The sequence below is a fragment of the Hemiscyllium ocellatum genome, chromosome 12 (assembly GCF_020745735.1).
Source record: "Hemiscyllium ocellatum isolate sHemOce1 chromosome 12, sHemOce1.pat.X.cur, whole genome shotgun sequence".
NCBI classification, from domain to species: Eukaryota; Metazoa; Chordata; class Chondrichthyes; order Orectolobiformes; family Hemiscylliidae; genus Hemiscyllium; species Hemiscyllium ocellatum.
In genome coordinates this window covers 74,867,738-74,887,390 of record NC_083412.1, presented here as the reverse complement: position 1 = coordinate 74,887,390, position 19,653 = coordinate 74,867,738, and the positions used below count along the sequence as shown (strand labels likewise).

Sequence of the window (19,653 nt, the reverse complement as noted above, 5' to 3'; positions counted from 1 at the left end):
ACCTCAGGCGACTGACTGTGTGGAGTTTGCACATTCTCCCCGTGTCTGCGTGGGTTTCCTCCGGGTGCTCCGGTTTCCTCCCACACTTCAAAAAAAATGTGCAGGTCAGGTGCATTGACCATGCTCACTTGCCCATAGTGTTAGGGGCAGGGGTAAATGTAGGAGAATGGGTCTGGGTGGGTTGCGTTTCGGTGGGTCAGTGTGGGCTTGTTGGGCCAAAGGGCCTGTTTCCACACTGTAAGTAATCTAAAATTACTACAAACATTGTACCTTGTGGAATGGTCTTTCTTAAATTTAAGTATTTATGATATAACATCAAATTAACTTCCAAGTCAGTTTTAGGGGTGAATATAATGTTTGGGATACAGAACAAAGGTGGGTATGATGTTAAGTGATAGATCAACCACAACCTTAATGAACAATAGAAGTGACTCAAAGATGCAAAGGACCTATGCCTGTTCCCACGTTTAACCTAGCATTTGTAATACCATTCGCCTTGCAATAATGACCCTCTGTGGCTATTTCACGGTTAACAATAACTACTTTCAGTGTTAATCCACAGGTTTACCATCATATTTCAACAGCTGTTTAAAAAGGTGCTGTTGGGCAGACTCTCATTCTTGGCTATAATGACTTTCCAACAAAAGTGCCATTAGTAACAGGAAGTGCCTCCTCAAGAGTGTGTGCATGTGTAAAAGCTAATGAGATGCAAATCAGGTCCTCAGGATTCTTTTCTGCATATTTCTCACCTCTGCACTGTACAAAGTTAAGATTGCTGGCATATACCATTGTGAAATAGCAAAATGAAACCCAAAGTGAAATTCAAGACTGATACAAGAACTGGCAACAAAAATGCTGCAGAGCTTAAGCTGTGAAATAGTTTTTCACACTTTCATGTTGTGCTTCACTCCCTGGTTGTTGCTAATTGCCATTCTATAACAGACTTCTTTAACCCTTCATCCATTCAACAGAGAGGGTGGAAGTTTGGGAATATGCCTTTATCCGCTTGCAATAGAAAGAGGGCAGTAAGACAGCCCAGAGAGATGGTAAGTTGATTACATGGTTCAAACTGTTGCGCATGCCATTTAGTGACAGGTCTATCTGCTTCTGATCACTACGATAGTGAAGTGAGGCTGTTTAGAGATCAAGGGCCTCAGTGGGCAGCAGAGTGCATCCTGCCAGAAATTTATTCTGGTACAAGCAGGAAAATGGCAGGATTCAATTATACCACCAAACCCACTATGAGAGGCAGCAGAAGATTCAATGTCTTTCAGATTCACCCTCTTTACATATGAAAGGTAATTGCCAAAGAAGAGCCAAGTTGATGAAAGCAGTGCATTCTTGGAGAATACCAGCTCACCAGCACTCTACCGAGATTCATGTGATGACTAGAACCATTATACAGCATATTGGAATTCTCAGATACGTGGATCAACCTCACGGAGTCCTCCAATAGAGCCAGGACTGGGTTCCAAGGTTTTTGGTGACTTAACAAATGCTTCATAAGTCTCCCAGTCTTGATGGGCTCCCCAAGGAATGTATATATGCCATCTTAATGCTAGGGGTGTTTTCTTCAGATCACCTTCACAATCTTCAGCTAACAATCATTGTGCAACCACGCACTGACAGGCTTTAGAAAACAGCAGCCTTTGGTCAGGCATGGAGATGGGACCCCGAGGCTTGAGGTGCTAATGATGGATGAATTAGCCTTTCATCTTCCTTTCCACCTGCCTGATTCAGGGCAGCATTCAGATTCCTATTAAAACTTCAGAGTGTTCTACGTGCCCAAATCTGTATGAGATGAACAGAAAGTCTTGCTATGTAAATAAGCAAGACCAGAATTAGATATCTTTGCTTTAACAATACAGGTCTGGACAATGAATTAAGTAAAGGGAGAAATTAGGCCAAGCAGCCAGAATTACATCAATATTTGAAATTTAATTTAAAAAGCTCAGCATCGGGGCCAGAGTTCTGAGTCTTTCAAAGTCTCAATGCTTTAACCTTAAGCAATTGCACAGGACAATTTGCAGAATGTATTTCTAATCCAATTTCCATCAATTTAGTTGTTCAGTTAAACAGGATAACCCAAATTCAAATTTCCTGCAATAAAACTGTTTGGGTGGGTTTAAACTAGCTCAGCAGGGGTATGGGAACCTGAGGTGTAGTTCCAGTACACAGGAGGTCGAGAATAGGAAGGACATGGACAGGATTTCATGGTCACAGGAAGGTGCTGGCAAACAGCAAGCTGGTTTGGAGAAAGGATTGGCAAAATGATTCTGGGCAGGAGACAAAGTAACAGGGTGTTCATTATGGGGGCTTTAACTTCCCCAACATTGACTGGAAATGCTGTAACTCTAGTACGTCGGATGGATCAGCTTTTGTCCAATGTGTACAGGAGGGTTTCCTGACAAAGTATATTGAAAGGTCAACAAGATGGGAGGCCACACTGGATCTGCTACTTAGTAATGAATCAGGCCAGTTGTTTGATTTAAGTGTAAGAGAGCACTTTGGAGAGAGTGACCATAATTCAGTTACATTTAGTTTAGCAATGGAAAGGGATAGGTACATGCCACAGGGCAAGAGTTATCGATGGGAGAAGGGCAATTATAATGTGATTAGGCAAGACAGGAGGCATAGAATGGGCTAGCAAAATACAAGGGATGGGGACAATTGAGATGTGATGCTGGTTTAAGGAACAGATATTGCATGCCCTTGATAGGTATGTTCCTGTCAGGCAAGGAGGAAATGATAAGGTAAGGGAACCATGGTTTACAAAAGAAATTGTATCTCTTGTTAAGCAGAAGAGGGAGGCTTATGTGACATTGAGACGAGATGGTTCAGGTGAGGCGATGGAGAGCTACAGATTAGCCAGTAAGGATTTAAAGAGGGAGTTAAGAAGAACAAGGAGGGATGTGAACAGTCTTTAGCACGTAGAATAGGGGAGAACACTAAAGCTTTCTATAGGTATGTGAGGAATAAAAGAATGACTAGGGTAGGAATAGGACCAGTCAAATAAAGAAGTGGGAAGTTGTGTGAGGACCCTGTGAAGATCAGAGAGGTGTAAACAAATGTTTCTCATCTGTTTTCACTCAGGAAAAGGAGAATATTGTCAAGGAGAAGACTGAGATATGGGCTATTTGACTTTAAATGATTGAGGTTAGTAAGGAGGACGTTTCAACAATCCTAGAATGTGTGAAAGTAGATAAGTCCCCTGGGCCAGATGGGATTTATCTGAAGATTTCCTTGGAATCCAGGGAGGAGATGTTGGAGCCTTTGGCCTTGATCCTTGCGTTGTCATGTCTACAGATTTAGTACCAGAGGACTGGAGGTTTGCAAATATTGTGTCCTTATTCAAGAGGGGCAGCAAAGGTGACCCAGGTAATTATAGACCAGTGAGCCTTAGGTCTGTTGTAGAAAAAGCTTTGGCAAGGATTATAAGAGATAATATTTATAATCATCTAGCAAGCAACAATTTGATTGGAGATAGTTAACATGGTTTCGTCAAGGGCAAGTCATGTCTCATAAATCTCATTGAATTTTTTGAGAAGGGTAGGGCAGTTGACATGGTATACATGGACTTCAGTAAAGCCTTTAATAAGGTTTCATATGGTAGGCTATTGGAGGCATGGGATTGAGGGTGATTTAGTAATTTGGATTAGAAACTGGCTTTCTGTAAGAAGGCAGTGAGTAATGGTTGATGGAAAATATTCAGCGTGGAGTCCAGTTACTAGTGGTGTGCCACAAGGATCTGTTTTGGGACCACTGCTGATTGTCATTTTTATAAATGACTTGAACGCACGCATAGGTGGATGGGTTAGTAAGTTTGCAGATGACACTAAAATCGATGGAATGGTGGACAGTGTGGAAGAATGTTGCAGGGGGACTTGGATAAACTGCAGGATTGGGCTGAGAGGTGGCAAATGGAATTCAATGCAGATAAATGTGAGGTGATTCACTTTGGGAAGAATAACAGGAAGGCAGAATACTGGGTCAATGGAAAGATTCTTGGTAATGTGGATGTGCAGAGGGATCTTGATGTTCATGTACATAGATCCCTGAAAGTTGCCACCCAGGTTGATAGTGCTGTTAAAAAGCATACAGTGTGTTACATTTTATTGGCAGAGGGATTGAGTTCCGGAGCCGTGATGTCATGCTGCAACTGTACAAAACGCTAGTGTGCCCTCATTTGGAATATTGTGTACAGTTCTGGTCGCCCCATTACAGGAAGGATGTGGAAGCATTGGAAAAGGTGCAGAGGAGATTTACCAGGATGTTGTCTGGTCTGAAGGGAAGGTCTTATGAGGAAAGGTTAAGGGAGTTGGGTCTGTTCTCATTGGAAAGAAGAAGGCCAAGAGGGGATTTAATTGAGACATGCAAGATGATTAGAGGATTGGATAGGGTAGACAGTGACAGTCTTTTTCCAAGGATGATGATGTTGGCTTGTACGAGGGGGCATAGCTACAAATTGAAGGGTGATAGATGTCAGAGGTAAGTTCTTTAGTCAGAAAGTGGTAAGGGCTTGGAATGCCCTGCCTGCCAATGTAGTTAACTCACCCACGTTAGGGGCATTAAACAGTCCTTGGATAACCCTATGGATGATGATGGGAAAGTGAAGGGGATGGGCTTAGATTAGTTCACAGGTTGGAACAACATTGAGGGCCGAAGGGCCTGTTCTGCACTGTATTGTTCTATGTTCTATTCTCTATGTTCTAAAACTAGCTCTAAACTTAATTAATATGGGTAAATTTCAGCTTACTGTAGATCACTTTTAAAATCCAAGTTTAGGACTAGAAGACTGGCATTGCAACCTGTCTTAGTTTATGTTTGCTCTTTTTTTACAAGGCAATACTAATGTTGAGGACTGCATTTGTAAAGCTTGACTCTTTATACCGACATACCTGACCCACAATTGAATTGACTGGTCATAACATTAGTGACAGAAAATTACATCTTTAGCATTGATCCAAAAGCTAAATATCGCAGATGCTATAAATCTGAAATTTAAGAAAAATGCTGAGAAGACTCAATAAGTTGGACAGCATTTGTGAATTGGTGGTAGGTCATTGATATGAAATCTTAACTCTATGCCTGCCCCCACAGATGCTGTCAGACCTACGGAGCACTCACAACATTTTCTGTATTTATTTAGTATTAACTGCTTATACCAGAGCTCTCTATGCTCAAGTCAATGAGAATATTCAAGACAGAGAACAATGGTCCTCGGGCAGCAAGAGAATAGAGGGATCTCAGAACTGGTGGCAACATACAGTGATATAAAAATTCGACCATGATTTTCTTTAATGGCCAATAGGAGGTGTATAGTCTCCTCCTAGTTTCTGTTAAGAGCTAGTTCGGAGTTGATGGATATCTTCCTGCAATCCAAACATCTGGACACATCTAACCCATTTTCTTTTCTCAGATTAGCACTGCATTTTTGAATTGTTTAGACTAACTGGTGCATTGAGCAGTGCTTAAGCCTCCCTGGAAAAGCTTCATATAATATGTTAAACAGCGTGGCACTTCATGGGAAAATGCATGAGAAAACAGATTTGAACTTCCAAGCTTCTTGCAAAGTTGTTTGGCCACATATTAAATGGTTTCTATGGATGCAAAGTTTTTGATAGTATTGTTATTGGTAGCTACTTCAATTTGATTTCAACTTTTTGTAGTTATTCAGTGTTTGTCGTAGTACTTAACAGTGAACCTTATCGTGATTGAAAGACACACGAGAGAGAGAGGACGAAATGGAAAACAACCTCATTCTCTTTTCTGAAGCATTGCAAAATTACAGTTAAAGTTCAAGTGCAAGCTTTGGATTCTCCATTTTGTTTCTTTGCTGTTACTTTTCAAAAGCATACCAGTGAAGGAGCCAGAGGTTACCATCTCAGCTGTCATTGCTATGAAAGTTGATCCATTATTAGCCTCTATTAAGCACACTCTAGAAGTACTACCATAATGGGTCCTTCAAAAACACCCAAGAAAGAATTCTGCCACTCAACAGTTGCAGATGTGCCGCATTTCCACTCAGCAACAGACGCTGCTGTAGCTCACCCAACGAAAAGAACAGTTAAGGGGTCAAGTGGGAAACAGAAGATAGAAAGCATTGCAGTAACAAATAACTACAGATGCTGGACTCTGTAATGCATTGCTTTGCTGTTGGTTGAGATATCTGTTTTTTTTCCCCCAAATGGCAGGTAAGGAATGTAATACAGAAAACCAGGTGAAACTGAGAAAACTGTCCTGGTCACACAAAATTGGAGCAAATGACTGTCCCCTTTCATCACCTGCAGCTTCATGATCTCTTCACTGACATTGCTTTTGTTCAGTTTTCAAAAAGGTTTGTTCCTTTGCACGAGCCTTCTACCTACCTGTGACTCTTTCCATTCATTTCAACAACCTGAATCATAACTTCGAGTGATTTCCACACTGCTGGGCCAATGCACTCATTTAAAAACGATTTGTTCAACACACTGGTCACAGTATTGTAAATTGCCTCTCCTTATTATGGTTGGTTTCGGTTAAGAGGCTATAAAGTTAATGGAGCATCCACGGTTTCATCACACGACATCGTTACGTAGCTTCAATTAGCTTTGAGGATGAACAAAGGAAAGAAATAACAGGAAAGAAGGCAGGATGGGATAAGGTGCAGGATATTGAGATAATTTGGAATTAATAATTGCCTAGACAAACATAGAAAAATGTCAAGATTAGAGTGGTGCTGGATAAGCACAGCAGGTCAGGCAGCATCCGAGGAGCAGGAAAATGGACATTTCAAGCAAAAGACCTTCATCAAGATAATATAGAAAAATGTACTAGACTTTATCAGATTTATGATTGGCACAAGTTAATGACGTAATATTTGCATGTGTTTGTAATCATCTATTTGATTACTTCTGTTCGTCCTGCCATTCGTTTTTAAATTTAAATATGCCAATGACTTCAGCACATTTTCTAATGAAAAGCTAATTATTTGGAATCTTGCCTATAGAGTGTCATCACTTGTCGATATTTTTGGCTCAGATTGCTCATCATTCTCTACCAGTAATTTTAGTGGTAAGTAAAGATCTGAAGGTATAGCAAACATTTTTGTGTCCAGTCCAATCGAGTAAACGTTAGTGTCAGCTTGGCTAAGTTAGAAGCCTTGAGGTTGGTGGATCAGAAGATTTATGTACTTGCAATCCATGTCTGGAGTTTGAGAGCATCATCATCTTAACTGATAATCTGCTGTCATACTGAGGGAGAGATGTAATGTGTGGGGTCACTGTTTCCAGGCAGGACCTCAAGATGAAGCTGACTATGATGACCCAGATGGCTTTTATGTAGCCTTAGCATTATTTGAAAAAGAGTTCCAGTTGATTTTTTTCTCCTTTAACCAATAATATCAAAAAAAAACACATTTTATTAGTCCTTCATCTCACTGCTATTTATAAGAAAACTTTTAATGAACAAATGGCTATGCTTATTAAAACATGTAATTGTAGTGTCAAGTGATTTGGAATATATCCAAAGCAAATGATAATTGCTGTGTTAAAATCTAAATTGAAATTCTTTATCTCTGATCCTATCTATATCTTTTAAACTAGCACCTTTCACAAATCACATCAAGACTCATGGGGTTTCTAAATCCTGTGATTCATTTCAGGGAGAGGCACTGTGGTGATGTCTAAAGAGGTCAGCCAGGTGGACCTCAGAATAGGAGTTCCCTGATTGGGGCTGTTTATCTGGGCCAATCAGGGAACCCTGGCTGACAGAGCTGAACAGGAGTGTCAGAGATTCTGAGAGCTGGCTCTGAAGAAGTTGGATCAGTGTCAGGGACTCTCCATATGAAAGGGTGACTTGGTGACAAGATACCAGATACTGGCCCCTGTGCTGTTATTTCAGGCACCAGTGTGGAAAATTGGATTGAAATACTATTGAAGATGTACCCAATTTTTTTGGTTGAATCACTGAGATCAATCATTTCAGAAAAAGAGGAAAAGGTGTTGTTCTTTGCCTCCTTTAAGACACTCAGCGTAGTTCTACTTCAAAGAGCCTTCTGTCAAGGATAAATAATTATAAGAGAGCAAACACACTTAAAAAGTGAGATCCTCTCAATTTCTATTACCCATGTACATCTATTCAATTATTTGCTGTACAAATGAATTGAGACATGCAATTAAAACATTTTGACAAAACAACTCTCTCACATAAAAAATCCATGAGAATGTCAAGCAGATTTGATACTTATCCCATACACTACTTACACAATATGCTGCGTGTCTTTTAAAACATTATTAATGGCTTGGCCTAAATGTGCTCTACTTAACCACTCCAAACATCTGCTGAAGTGTATTTACACTAAAGAACATTCATTTCATGATATTGCTAAGGAAATGGGATAAGGGTAAAATCAGTCAGGTTTTAATGGATTTTTTGGCATTCTTTGAATGAACCTGGAGTCCAGTTATGTGCAAAGTTAAACAAAATACCTTTGCCTTATCAGTATGCCAGTACTTTGAATGAGACAATAAGTTAAAAAAAAAATTATTCAGAATTCACTGTTTTAGTGAATCTGATTAAACTATGCTTACAAGTATTTTGGTCTATGCAATCTGAATGATAGATCAAACACACATTTTGATGTTTTAGTATCATTGACTTACAGAATCAATTCTAAAGAAATGCAATATCAAAATATGGCAAGGATCAACACTTAACTAGATCAAAGCACAACCTCATGACAGACACTTGTAGCCCACACAGAATGTAACAAAGAGCAGTACTTGATATCCCAAGGTAACCATGAGGACTCAACGTGCACAATACATGAGAATCAATAACCTTCCTGCATTGCTTTGCCAAGTGCACTCACACAGCAATGTATGACATTTGGGATCCCATAACTCTCAGAAATGAATAAATGGAACTCTGTAAAAATGCCAAGTGTGACCTAGGATTAGCAACACTTGGTTATTATAAAATTCAATTGTATTTTTCCCTTATGCTTCTGGAATCATGTCAACAGATTCAAAGAAAGAACAAGATGGGCTCAAAAGCTGCTGAAAACATTAAAACACAATCAATTTTATGCATACTGCATAGACTGTAAATAGAAGAAAAAAAGTACAATTAAATATTCTAATACAATCAATTTTAAAGATAAATTCCAACCCAATGAGGGTGACACAATATGAATTCTTTAAAATTTCTGTGTACTAATGTGTTAAATTATTCTATAAACAAAGGGGGTTTGGCAAATCTGTTGAAACTGATAACATGTTTCTGAAATGGGTTCAAATAATTCATAAACTGCTGACTGGGAGATTTTCCCAATTCTAGCTCAACTAATTGTTACCTTGGCACGTGCTTCCTCTTTCTTCATATCCAGCATTGCACAGGCACTTCCCTATTGGCACCAGCCATTCTCCATCTGTGCTGCAATACATCCTGGGTGGGTCCTCCTCCTTGGAATGATTGACACAGGAACCACGCACCTCCACAAGAGACAGGGAGTCTACTCCAGGCACTGTGTCTGGGAACATAGCCAAGTTCCTTGTGATAAAAGGACACTTTTTGAAGAAGACACGCACAGACACTAAAGCAACACAGGCACCAACGTCCTGAAAGGCCAAATAAAATCCTTTCTTGTTGATTGGCCCAACCTCACGGACCTCAGTGTTCAGCTTGAGGATTCGATCACCCAGGTCCATTTGGGTGAAGCTCTCATCTGCAGCAATGGTGTCAATCTTAACAAACTGGCTTTCCCTGAACCTGACAATGTGATCTTCATCAGACTCCATGTAATAGAGGTTGAAAGTTTCTTTACAGGATCCCAGCACCAAAGGGATGCTGTTGCAGTCTCTCAGCGTAAACTTAAGTTCAACATAAACCTTTTGGGCAGAGTTCCGAGGAATCCAATTTGTCCGTAGCCAGTTGTTCTGACTGGGTTCCATTACATTACATACCTGGTAGGTACGGATTGGTATGTAGTGCTCGTCCACTCCACTGATTTCTTCCCACTGAAAAGAAAATTTAAAAAATGTTACAGAATCGTAACTTAGAACTTAGAGCTTCTTCCTGTGCTGAGGCGGCCCTCAATTCCACCTGACAATTCTCCAATTCAACTTGCCTGGAACATTAGTCATGGTCATATTTAACCCCGTACAAAGAAACAAAACATTGGATATGCTGCCAGTTGAATGAAAGAAAATGAGTGCAATCTGCTTTTCTGACACTGGCCCATTTAAAAAACAGCACACTAAGATAAGAGAAAAAAAGCAGTAAAATTCACAAATGACATATACTGATCTTGCTTATCTTATTTACATCAAATTGTAGACCCAGTATGATCAGTACATTTGTTTCCAAGTATTGCTTTTTTAACACCTAGGAATGAAAATGAACTTAATGTCTACTCTAGCTTCCATCTTGCATACAATCCTCATTTTCCCTATTCATGATTTCTGAGTCTGGGGTGTCAGGCTGGAGAGGAGTCACACTTTTTCAGTTGCCATCTTTCCATTTCTCAGCTTAAAAAAAATGGTCAGGGGTTGAGGGGGCACCTCAGCCAAATTCCAAAGGCAGCAAGCAGATGTTTTCGCAAATTATGTCAAGTCTCGTGTTGCCCTGCCCCCATACATTTTAGATCAGGTGTTCAATGGGGTCACCTTAAAAGCAACAGCTAAATGCTGGGGTAGAAAAAAAAGGCTGAGCAATTTAATGGTCCAGAGGAGCAATAGTGCTCCAGTAGGTAAACTCCAGCACAATGGCAGTCCCTCTGAATCACATCCCTTCCAGCCCTTCACACCCAATAAGTTCAACACTCAATCTGTCCCATTTCCTCTGGTCTGTCCCAGTGGCTGTAACTGGGTCCTGTCTGCTGCCCACTTGACCTCTGCAGTTCATTGACAACGTTTGAAGGAGGTGCAAGTCAAAACTGGTTCGAGTTGTCTGGCATTGACACCAAGTGGGCAGCACTTTTGACCCCGCACCCATTTTGAGTAGAAGGGCAAGAACACCCATCTACTAATGTAACTGCTGAAAAACTGAACTGTGGCATTGCAGGGCAACTTGTTTTTGGAATAATGTCATTAATTCTCCTGTCTTGCAAACTGTTCAGGTTTGTCCTAAATATATCAAAAAAGCCAAAATATTTAATAGCATAAAGTATTATATACACAAAGGGGCTTTGTGTCATCTGGAAACAAAACAGCGCATGTTCAATGCTAATTGGGGTGGCCTGGTGGCTCAGTGGTTAGCACTGCTGCTTCACAGCAGCAGGGTCTCAGATTCGATTCCAACCTTGGGTAACTGTCTGTGTGGAGTTTGTACATTCTCCCCGTTTCTGTGTGGGGTTCCTCCCAGTGTCCAAAGATGTGCAGGATAGGTGAATTGGCCAAGCTAAATTGCCCATAGTGTTAGCTGCATTAGTCAGAGGGAAATGGGTCTGGGTGGGTTATTCTTTGGAGGATTGGTGTGGACTTGTTGGGCCGAAGGGCCTGTTTCCACGCTGTAAGGAATCTAATCTAAAAATAATGTAATGTCACTGACTGCATGTTATGGGATTCATTTATTGAAAAAAATCACTTTGTTGAATCTGTTTTGATAAAAAGTGACTGACAAACTGATCCTATTAGAGCAGATGCTCCTTCTGCTGCAGTGAAGAGATTTTTTTCAGTTTCTTTCCCCAGGAGCCAATAAACAAGTCCTCCAAGTTTCGGGTTAAATCTGATCATTAAGATGCACATCAATCCAGTTTAGCTGCATGCTTAGCAGCAACAATTGCAAACATATATTATTGACTTGCTCCTCTGAGGTGGATTAAACCAAACATATCTTTTAATTTTAATCCATCTGGGTTATCCCACACTCCAAAAAAAATCTGTGAACTCTTGACTAAATACATCAATGTTTTGAATTGAATGTGGATTTAAAACAAAAAGGAAACCTAATTATGAGGCAAGCTGCTCCTGATTATGTTGCATCTTGAAACTACTATATCTGCATTAAATAGCATCATGAAAATAATCAGTTAAAAACATACTTATTGCAAAACTGATTACCTATTATTTTGGATTAAAGCTGTACCGGGGATCAAGAGGTATTCTAATTGTAATTGTTTCTTGTAGGTTATTCAATGCTGTGATAAATTTACATCACGGAGTTTTCTGGTAGCTACACCAAGAATATAATTCTGGAAACCAGGCAAGTCAACATCCAGTCTCATTATTTTGACATTTACTGATGTCCAGGCACTGAAATTCAACCTTGGCCCTCTTGTTTCAATTAATGCAACCCTACATTATGTCAATGAGATATGACAGCTGTTATTAGTCTCCAGTACAGATGGACAATGAAAGTCCCAATTCTTTAGGGCACTAACTAAAGCTGTAAAACTGCTAGAAACAGACAACACACTAAGACCCCTTCCTCCTGTCTTAGGTTCTGAGTTGTCATGGTGAAGAACTGCATTGGAATTGCCTCTCTGTATTTGGAATTCAATTCTAATTGAATGATATTGGGCTGAAAAATAACAGAAACTATATTGAAGGAGAGAGCAGAGGAATATATAGAAATCTAAAATACAGTAATGAATCATTACCATGGATTTCAAAAGGGAAGAGTTTGCTTGACTAATTCCATTACTTTGTTTTGTAAAAAAAAGTGAGCTGACAAGGATAATGCAGTAAATGTAATTCATCTAGATCCTCCAAGAGGCCTTCACTGAGGCAGCATGTAAAAAACTAATTAAAAAGGTCACAGAGTGTGCATTCGGGGTCAAATGACAAAGACAAAATGGATGGCTAGCTGACTGCAAGACCAAAATCATAGATTTGGAGAAAAGGGGAATTATTCAGCATGATAAAAGATGTTCACAAGGACAAATGCTGAGACCATTACCATTTACAATTTATATTAAAATTTAGACTTAGGAATCAAAACTACAATTTCTAAATTTACAAATGACACCAAATTTGCTGCGACAGGGTGGGGGCTTATTAGTTAATGCTAAGGAAAATAGGAACAAATTACATAAATACAATAAATTTCATAATGAGCATATAATTGGCAAATGTGAGATATTACAGTTTGACAAGAAAATAAAGAGATTACATCTTAGAAAATAAAATTCTGAATGAGACAGAGGAGCAAAGGGACTTGGGAGTAAAAGTGCATAAATCATTCATGAAGTTACCAGGGCCATACAAAAACTAAACCGAGCACATACCATGAACATTTTTTCTAAAATGCACTATTTTGACTAACAAGGTCTTGTTGTTCACTATCATTGTCCACAGCATTGCCGTTTTACACAATGCTTTTAAATACTGATTTTATTACTTTTCTTGTCACATTGTACAGCTGTGAGTACAGCTTCGTCCTGAAGGAAAGTCTAACTGCAATCATTGCAAAGTAAATGCAGTAACTAGAAGAAAGACCAGTCACAGCATCTCTTGTATCTGAACCATTTGGTTAAGATGTTTAGCATTTACAGTCTTTCTTTTAACCAGCACTGTAATAAGTGTCATCTCTGAATGCAATTTCAGCTCTTGAAGAATTAGGAATTCAGTTTGATCCAGAAAAGCTTATTCATGCAATGTTTAGTCATCATGTGGGAGAAATAAGTTAACAATTCATTAGATAGACATTCACCATTCTAACATAGAAATAAAATGCCACTGTCACTGTACAGGGAAACCTTCCCTAATGCTATTGTGGATGTACCTACACCAAATGGATTGCAACAGTTTAAGAAGGCAGCTCACCACCAACTTCAAGAACGACTAGAATGGATAATAAATGCTGACTTAACCAGCTATGCCCACATCCCACGAATGAATAAAAACAACTGTCAATGGGGGTCATGGTTTTACCTCATGAGGATATTGAGATTTTCTCTTCAAGTCCTGGGCACAGGGGACAAAAGTTCTATCTTGGGTACACAGTTCCTTGAAAGAGGCAGGTAGACAGACTGGTGAAGAAGGCATTTGGCACACTTGCCTTCATTGGTCAAAGCATTGAGTATAGGAGTTAGGACATCATGTTGTACAAGACATCGGTGAGGCCAAGTTTGTAGTATTGCATACGAGTTGGTCGCCCTGCTACAGGAAGTGTGATATTAAACTGGAAAAGGTGCTGAAAAGATTCATAAGTATGTTGCCAAGACTGAAGGGTTTGAGTTATAAGGAGAGGCTGGATAGGCTGGGATCTTTTTCCCTGGGAGCATAGGAGGCTGAGGGATGACGTTATAGAGCTTTTATAAAATTATGAGAGGCATACATAAAGCGAATAGCCAAAGTCTTTTCCTCAGGATAAGGAAGTCCAAACCTAGAGGACATAGGCTTAAGGTCAAAAAGAAAAGATTTAAAATGAACTTGAAGGGCAACTTTTTCAGACAAAGTGTGGTCCATACACAAACTGCCAGAGGGAGTGATAGATGTGAGTACAATTACAATATTTACAAGATATTTGGACAGGAACATGAATAGGAAAGGTTTAGAGAGTTCAAGGCCAAATGCAGGCTTATGGGATAAGTTCAGTTTAGGAAACCGGGTCAGTATGAATGAGTTGGACTGAAGGGTCTGCTTCCATGCTGCATGACTCTATGACTCTATAACTGTATCCGTGAGAGGGTAACTTGCTGGAGTGTGCATACAGGCTTCAAAAGGAGAAGGAAGTGAACATGGTTTATTATTCACAAAATCAAAGTGTTCCACAGCTCACTATTGTAAAGAGTGTGAGCACTCATGAAAGGCAGAGCCCATTGGATTCCACTGTCAGTATTTCGCCAAAAAAAGGCAATAAAATGAAGGAAAAAAAATGCAAGTTCTTGACACATTCTAAACTATTACATATAAACTGCAAAGTAATGTTAGATTCAGGAAAGCAACCCACAGGGCTTTATGATTCCTGACATCAGGTGGAGAAGAGGTTTGGTGCCTCCCACAAGTTTTAATTAGTACAGTGGCCTTTGTATCCATTTTCCAATGATTCAACCTGCTGATCATCTACCTGAAATTTCACAGTTCTGCTGTATAAACACAGTCCCGAGGCACAGCTGCTGACCCCAGTCTCCTTCACTCTGACATAAATGCAAATGACAGACCATGGAAAATTCATTTAATTTGTGCTACGTGCTTTCAGTAAGAGCTGGACCAGACAACAGCCCTGGATTTTACTTGGCGGCTCGCCTCTGCTAGATACATGTTCCAATACATTGAGCTCCCACTGCAGACTCACTGCAGAATGGGACGTGTCCTGGCCTCATTGAACTGAGCTGGGAGAAAGTTCAAGGTAGCTACATGGCCTCCTGCCTAAAACAAGCAAGTAATGGGATCATTTGCTGGGCCATTTCAAGAGGTTTCACAAAATTGGTGGGGAGTTAGATTTTATTCCTTTTTTTACAACCCCCACACTATCGCCTAACTGCGGTAGTGCTTATTTTTCCCCAGCACCATGGTGTGTGTGTGTGCAGGTGTGAGACACAGTGAAAGACACAAAGTGTACAAATCTTTATTCAATTTCCACCACCAGGAAAAATAGGAAAACACCCGAGTGGCCTGTGACAAGCAGTGCCCTTCACACCAAAGAGGGCAATGCTGTGTGAGGGAGTTAGATTTTACAGCTAGAATCTTCTGCTGCCAATGGTGGAGAAAGATAATTGGGATTGACACCTCGTTACCAATTAAGATTCTTAAATGATCAACCAATGATAATTGAAGGGTTTCATGCCACACAGGTGGGCCTGTTGTCACGCAGCATGCACAACATCTGATGGAGCGCATCCAAAATGCCAATTTAAGGGATTTGACCCTCTGGAATAACTGTACAGAGGCCAGTATCCCATCACCAAGTCACGCTATATTTTAATGTGCCCAGGATGCTGGCTGTGGCCAGCCAGCTCTGAGTCAGTCTCCGAACTGAAGCGATTCAGAATCCTCTGTTTATACTGGTCAGCCAGGGCTCCCCATTTGGCCTAGATTAACAACCCAAACCAAGAATCTCTTAGTCAATGAGATCCATCTGGTTCCAACCACTTCATCCTCAATCAAAGGCAATGTGTGCTTGAGTAGGGTGCAATAAATAAGGCAATGGGGAGCATTGTGAGAGCCAATCATCTCCCCTTGCTCCTGACACCCATGCACTCTCTCCCTGCAATATGTTAAACAGCCACTGACCCACAATTTTACCTTTCTTTGTCCTGGGTCCTCTCTGATATATGAAGTACAGAAGGTACCCTTCCTGCAAGTCAATGCCTCCATTTTACTCTCACCTTTGTGGGCCTTCCACCTCTGCCAGGATCTGGATTCCAGCAGTCGACCTGACTAGTGTCTGAGTTGTTTATGGTTTGACAGGCCTTCCCTGGAAGGGGCAGTGCCAGGTCTTTCACTAATTCTCCATACAGCCACCAGGCCACCTCAAGAGGCCTTCACAAAATCAGTGGGCCACAAACCCCACTTGCAAATGTCACATGTGGCATGTTGACATCGGACCAGCAATGAAAAGTTATTACACATCTCAACCCTTCCAGAAGCCAAGCAAGTGTGTAAATCTGAAGTCCACCCAACTGCCAAATAGTAAGCTATTGAGTTTGTTAAAAAATCAACTGTATAAAATTGTCCATCGCTCAATTCATTTTTCAAGTGTTGAACAGATCACAATTTGGGAGTTTTTTCTAGCGGCGCTAATAAAGTTACACAAGTTCAGAAGTAAAGACCTCCCACTATAACTGCGCTGAATGTGGCAGTTCATTCTGCTGTTGAAAGCAGCTGTATTTGCTCTTTGATTTCATGTGTGAACTTTTAATGTAAAGGAAAGATCAGTTTAGACACTGGGGGATCTTTAAATTTGTAGTTGTGACAGACTTCCTGTTTGCAGGATGATTCCATGCCTTCCCATGATGTCCCTTATCAGACACCTGATGAGGTGCAGAGTCCACTTTTCACTAACCAGCCAACTCCCATTGACTTGACTCAATGGTCTGAAATGGTATTTGGTGGGGTGAAACCATTCTCTTTGCATCAACTTTCCTTTCCCCCACCCCACTGAGAAATGTAAATTCTAGCCCCAACAAGGAATTTCAAGCTTCCGTTTCATTGTAGGTAACTTCTGTTCATGACCTGAGCATTTGTGATAGCCCACTTCCTGTGAGTGAAGGTAAAATTACAAATAAGACCTGTAAAGTCACTAGGACAACATATTCAAATACAAACCAGAACCCCATCAGCTTTTGTCACAGGAATCTTAGGTACTATTTCAGTCGTACAGATAAAAATAGTTTGTTTGGTTCCTTGTAGCTTCAAGTTGGTGGATTTAAACTGCCCACTCACCTGGCTTCTGCCAGGCAGCTAGGGTTAAATCACCTTATACTTTGAGGACTCTCAATTATTGGTCAATTTCACCTGGTGGTCTCCTCTGTGATGATCGATGAAACTTGCAACTGAATTTACACTTTGGAAGTAATAGTGTACGATAATCATGACTTAAATGCAATTGATGACTTAAAGCAAAATGACTGTTTGTTGAGTGGCGCTGTTAGGCAGCTTAATTGTTTCTGAGTTATGAAGCAAACAGCTAGGCTTGGAATTTCTTCTCAGCAGCTCCATGGCCCTAACTTAGCCAAATATGGAACATTTATGTCCATTAGAGGAGTTTTTACCAGAGGCCCAGACAAGTTACGGCTGGGGGAGCAGAAGCATCTCAGAGGAATAAACTCCTGGCTTTGCAAATAAATCCATGTTCCTCTGATTTCGAATGACATAATTTTGTTAATTTCATTACTTTCATTTCATCACGAAGGCGCAGCTCTTTGGGTCATCCATATCTTTAATAAGGTTCCACCACTTTCTCCAGAGCTTAAATTACACACAGATAAGTTTACTTCTTACATATTTCAATGTCTGTATTCCACTAGACCAACATAAAAGGATTGCTTGATTGAAATAAAATATCTGAAGCACAAATAATGAAACAATCTGTTTGCAGTAATATCACAGCTGTAATTACATTTAGCATAACCCTGTGTGATGTCTTTTGAGTGTATTCTCTAGCTGTGGATCAGTTAGCAAGCTTGACTTTTATCTTCTTTGAAACAAAGCTTAGTCTGCTTTGTATTTGAAAGTATTACACAATAAAAGGTCTTCCAGGTGTCAGCAATTATACACAAGGTTCAAACAAGTGAATGTTATGATTTTTTATTCTTCGTTTGAACATTTTCCCAGAGTGCCACTCTGAGCACTGATGTATGAACTGCTGAATGGCAGCTTTTAATGAGACCTGTCAGATTTTCAAACTCCTAACCTCTAGCTCCCCACTGCACCATCTCCATACCATACCCTTGTGAGTGCTTGGGTTAATAGAAATAAATGGGACTTTCACATATAATTGAAAAAAAGTCTTAAATTCTACTGTTGATTTAAGCTAGGTTTTTCCATTTCCCATGCAACCAATTCAGACATATTTCAGCTAACAATGAGGAGTTCATTAAGCTGTCTGTGCAACAACAGACTAGCCTAAGACTAAGGCCCTTGTGGTACAGTAGGGGTATCCCTATCTCTGAGCCATACGTTCCAGGTCCAATTCCATCTGCCATAGTGGTGTGTCGTAACAGATACAAAGAGCTTGATTAAATTCCGACTCAAAAAATTTCCAACTGCCATGATAACAATCTGAAGCTTTTACAATGATACCAACAAATGCTGTTAAAGAATAGTACACTGTATAAAACAGGGTCAAACATTTTTTACTGCATTCACTGCCTCAATATGAAATGTAGCAAGTTTTTCATCATTCTTAGATACAACTAACTACCACATCTAGTGTCTGAATTTTTTTTAGATGTACAGATGTAAGAATATTATACTAATATTTACCATATCCATCTTACAGCCCGAACCTGCCTTTTCTATTGGCATTCAAGCATTCCCGTGAACATAGAGTTCTCACCTTAACCTAAGTTTGCTTACTACACTTGACAGGAGGTTAGGGAAACACCAAAGCATTCTTCAAAGTCCATTTCATAGAAATGACCCCTCAGGGATTTCTAAGCTTTACAAATTTAGAAATAATAAAGTAGTCGCCTAAATTTGCTAACAGTCTTTAAAGTAGCCTTGAAGGGAAGAATTCTTATTGATTGGTCAGTGACATTACATGGTTAAGGATATCACCCAGACTGTCGCCCAAATGCAAACAGATCAGGTTCGATTAGTTTTTGTGGGGAAGTTTTTGTTTCATATTTCAATAAACAAAGATTTTTTCTATTTGATTTTGATGCCATTATGCATCTATTTTGTTTTTAATTTGTTCAGGCAGCATGAATATCACTGGCAAGGTCAATATTTAACACTCAGTAGTAATGCGCTTGAGAAAATATTGCTGAGCTAGTTTTTCAAACTGTCCTGTTATAAGTTAGAGTAGTCAAGAGGAACTCTAAGTATTATGTCCCCAATATTCTTATTTTTCTCTGTCTCCACTTTGACGCACAATTTTACAAACAACTTTTCTATACCTGCCAAGATCTCAAAACACCCAAGTGTGCTTCATGGAATGGAGATTCCTCTATGATCCTGTTACATATCCTATACAAGAACAGACCAGTAATTGAAATACAGTAGTTACAAAGCCAGACAGCTTGCAGGCTTAAACACCCATTAGTAAGCCACAAAATAAAAGGTA

The 19,653-nt window shown here is 39.9% G+C and overlaps 1 protein-coding gene across 2 annotated transcripts in view; it reads right to left on the bottom strand.

Moving 5' to 3' along the window:
* The window catches only part of epha3 (eph receptor A3), a 241,809-nt gene that overhangs the window by 170,916 nt on the left and 51,240 nt on the right, over positions 1-19,653 (bottom strand). For both annotated transcript variants that reach the window (XM_060833715.1, XM_060833716.1), the window contains exon 3: positions 9,335-9,998. In XM_060833715.1, the coding sequence (XP_060689698.1) occupies positions 9,335-9,998 (664 nt within the window). The remainder of the gene's footprint in view (positions 1-9,334; positions 9,999-19,653) is intronic.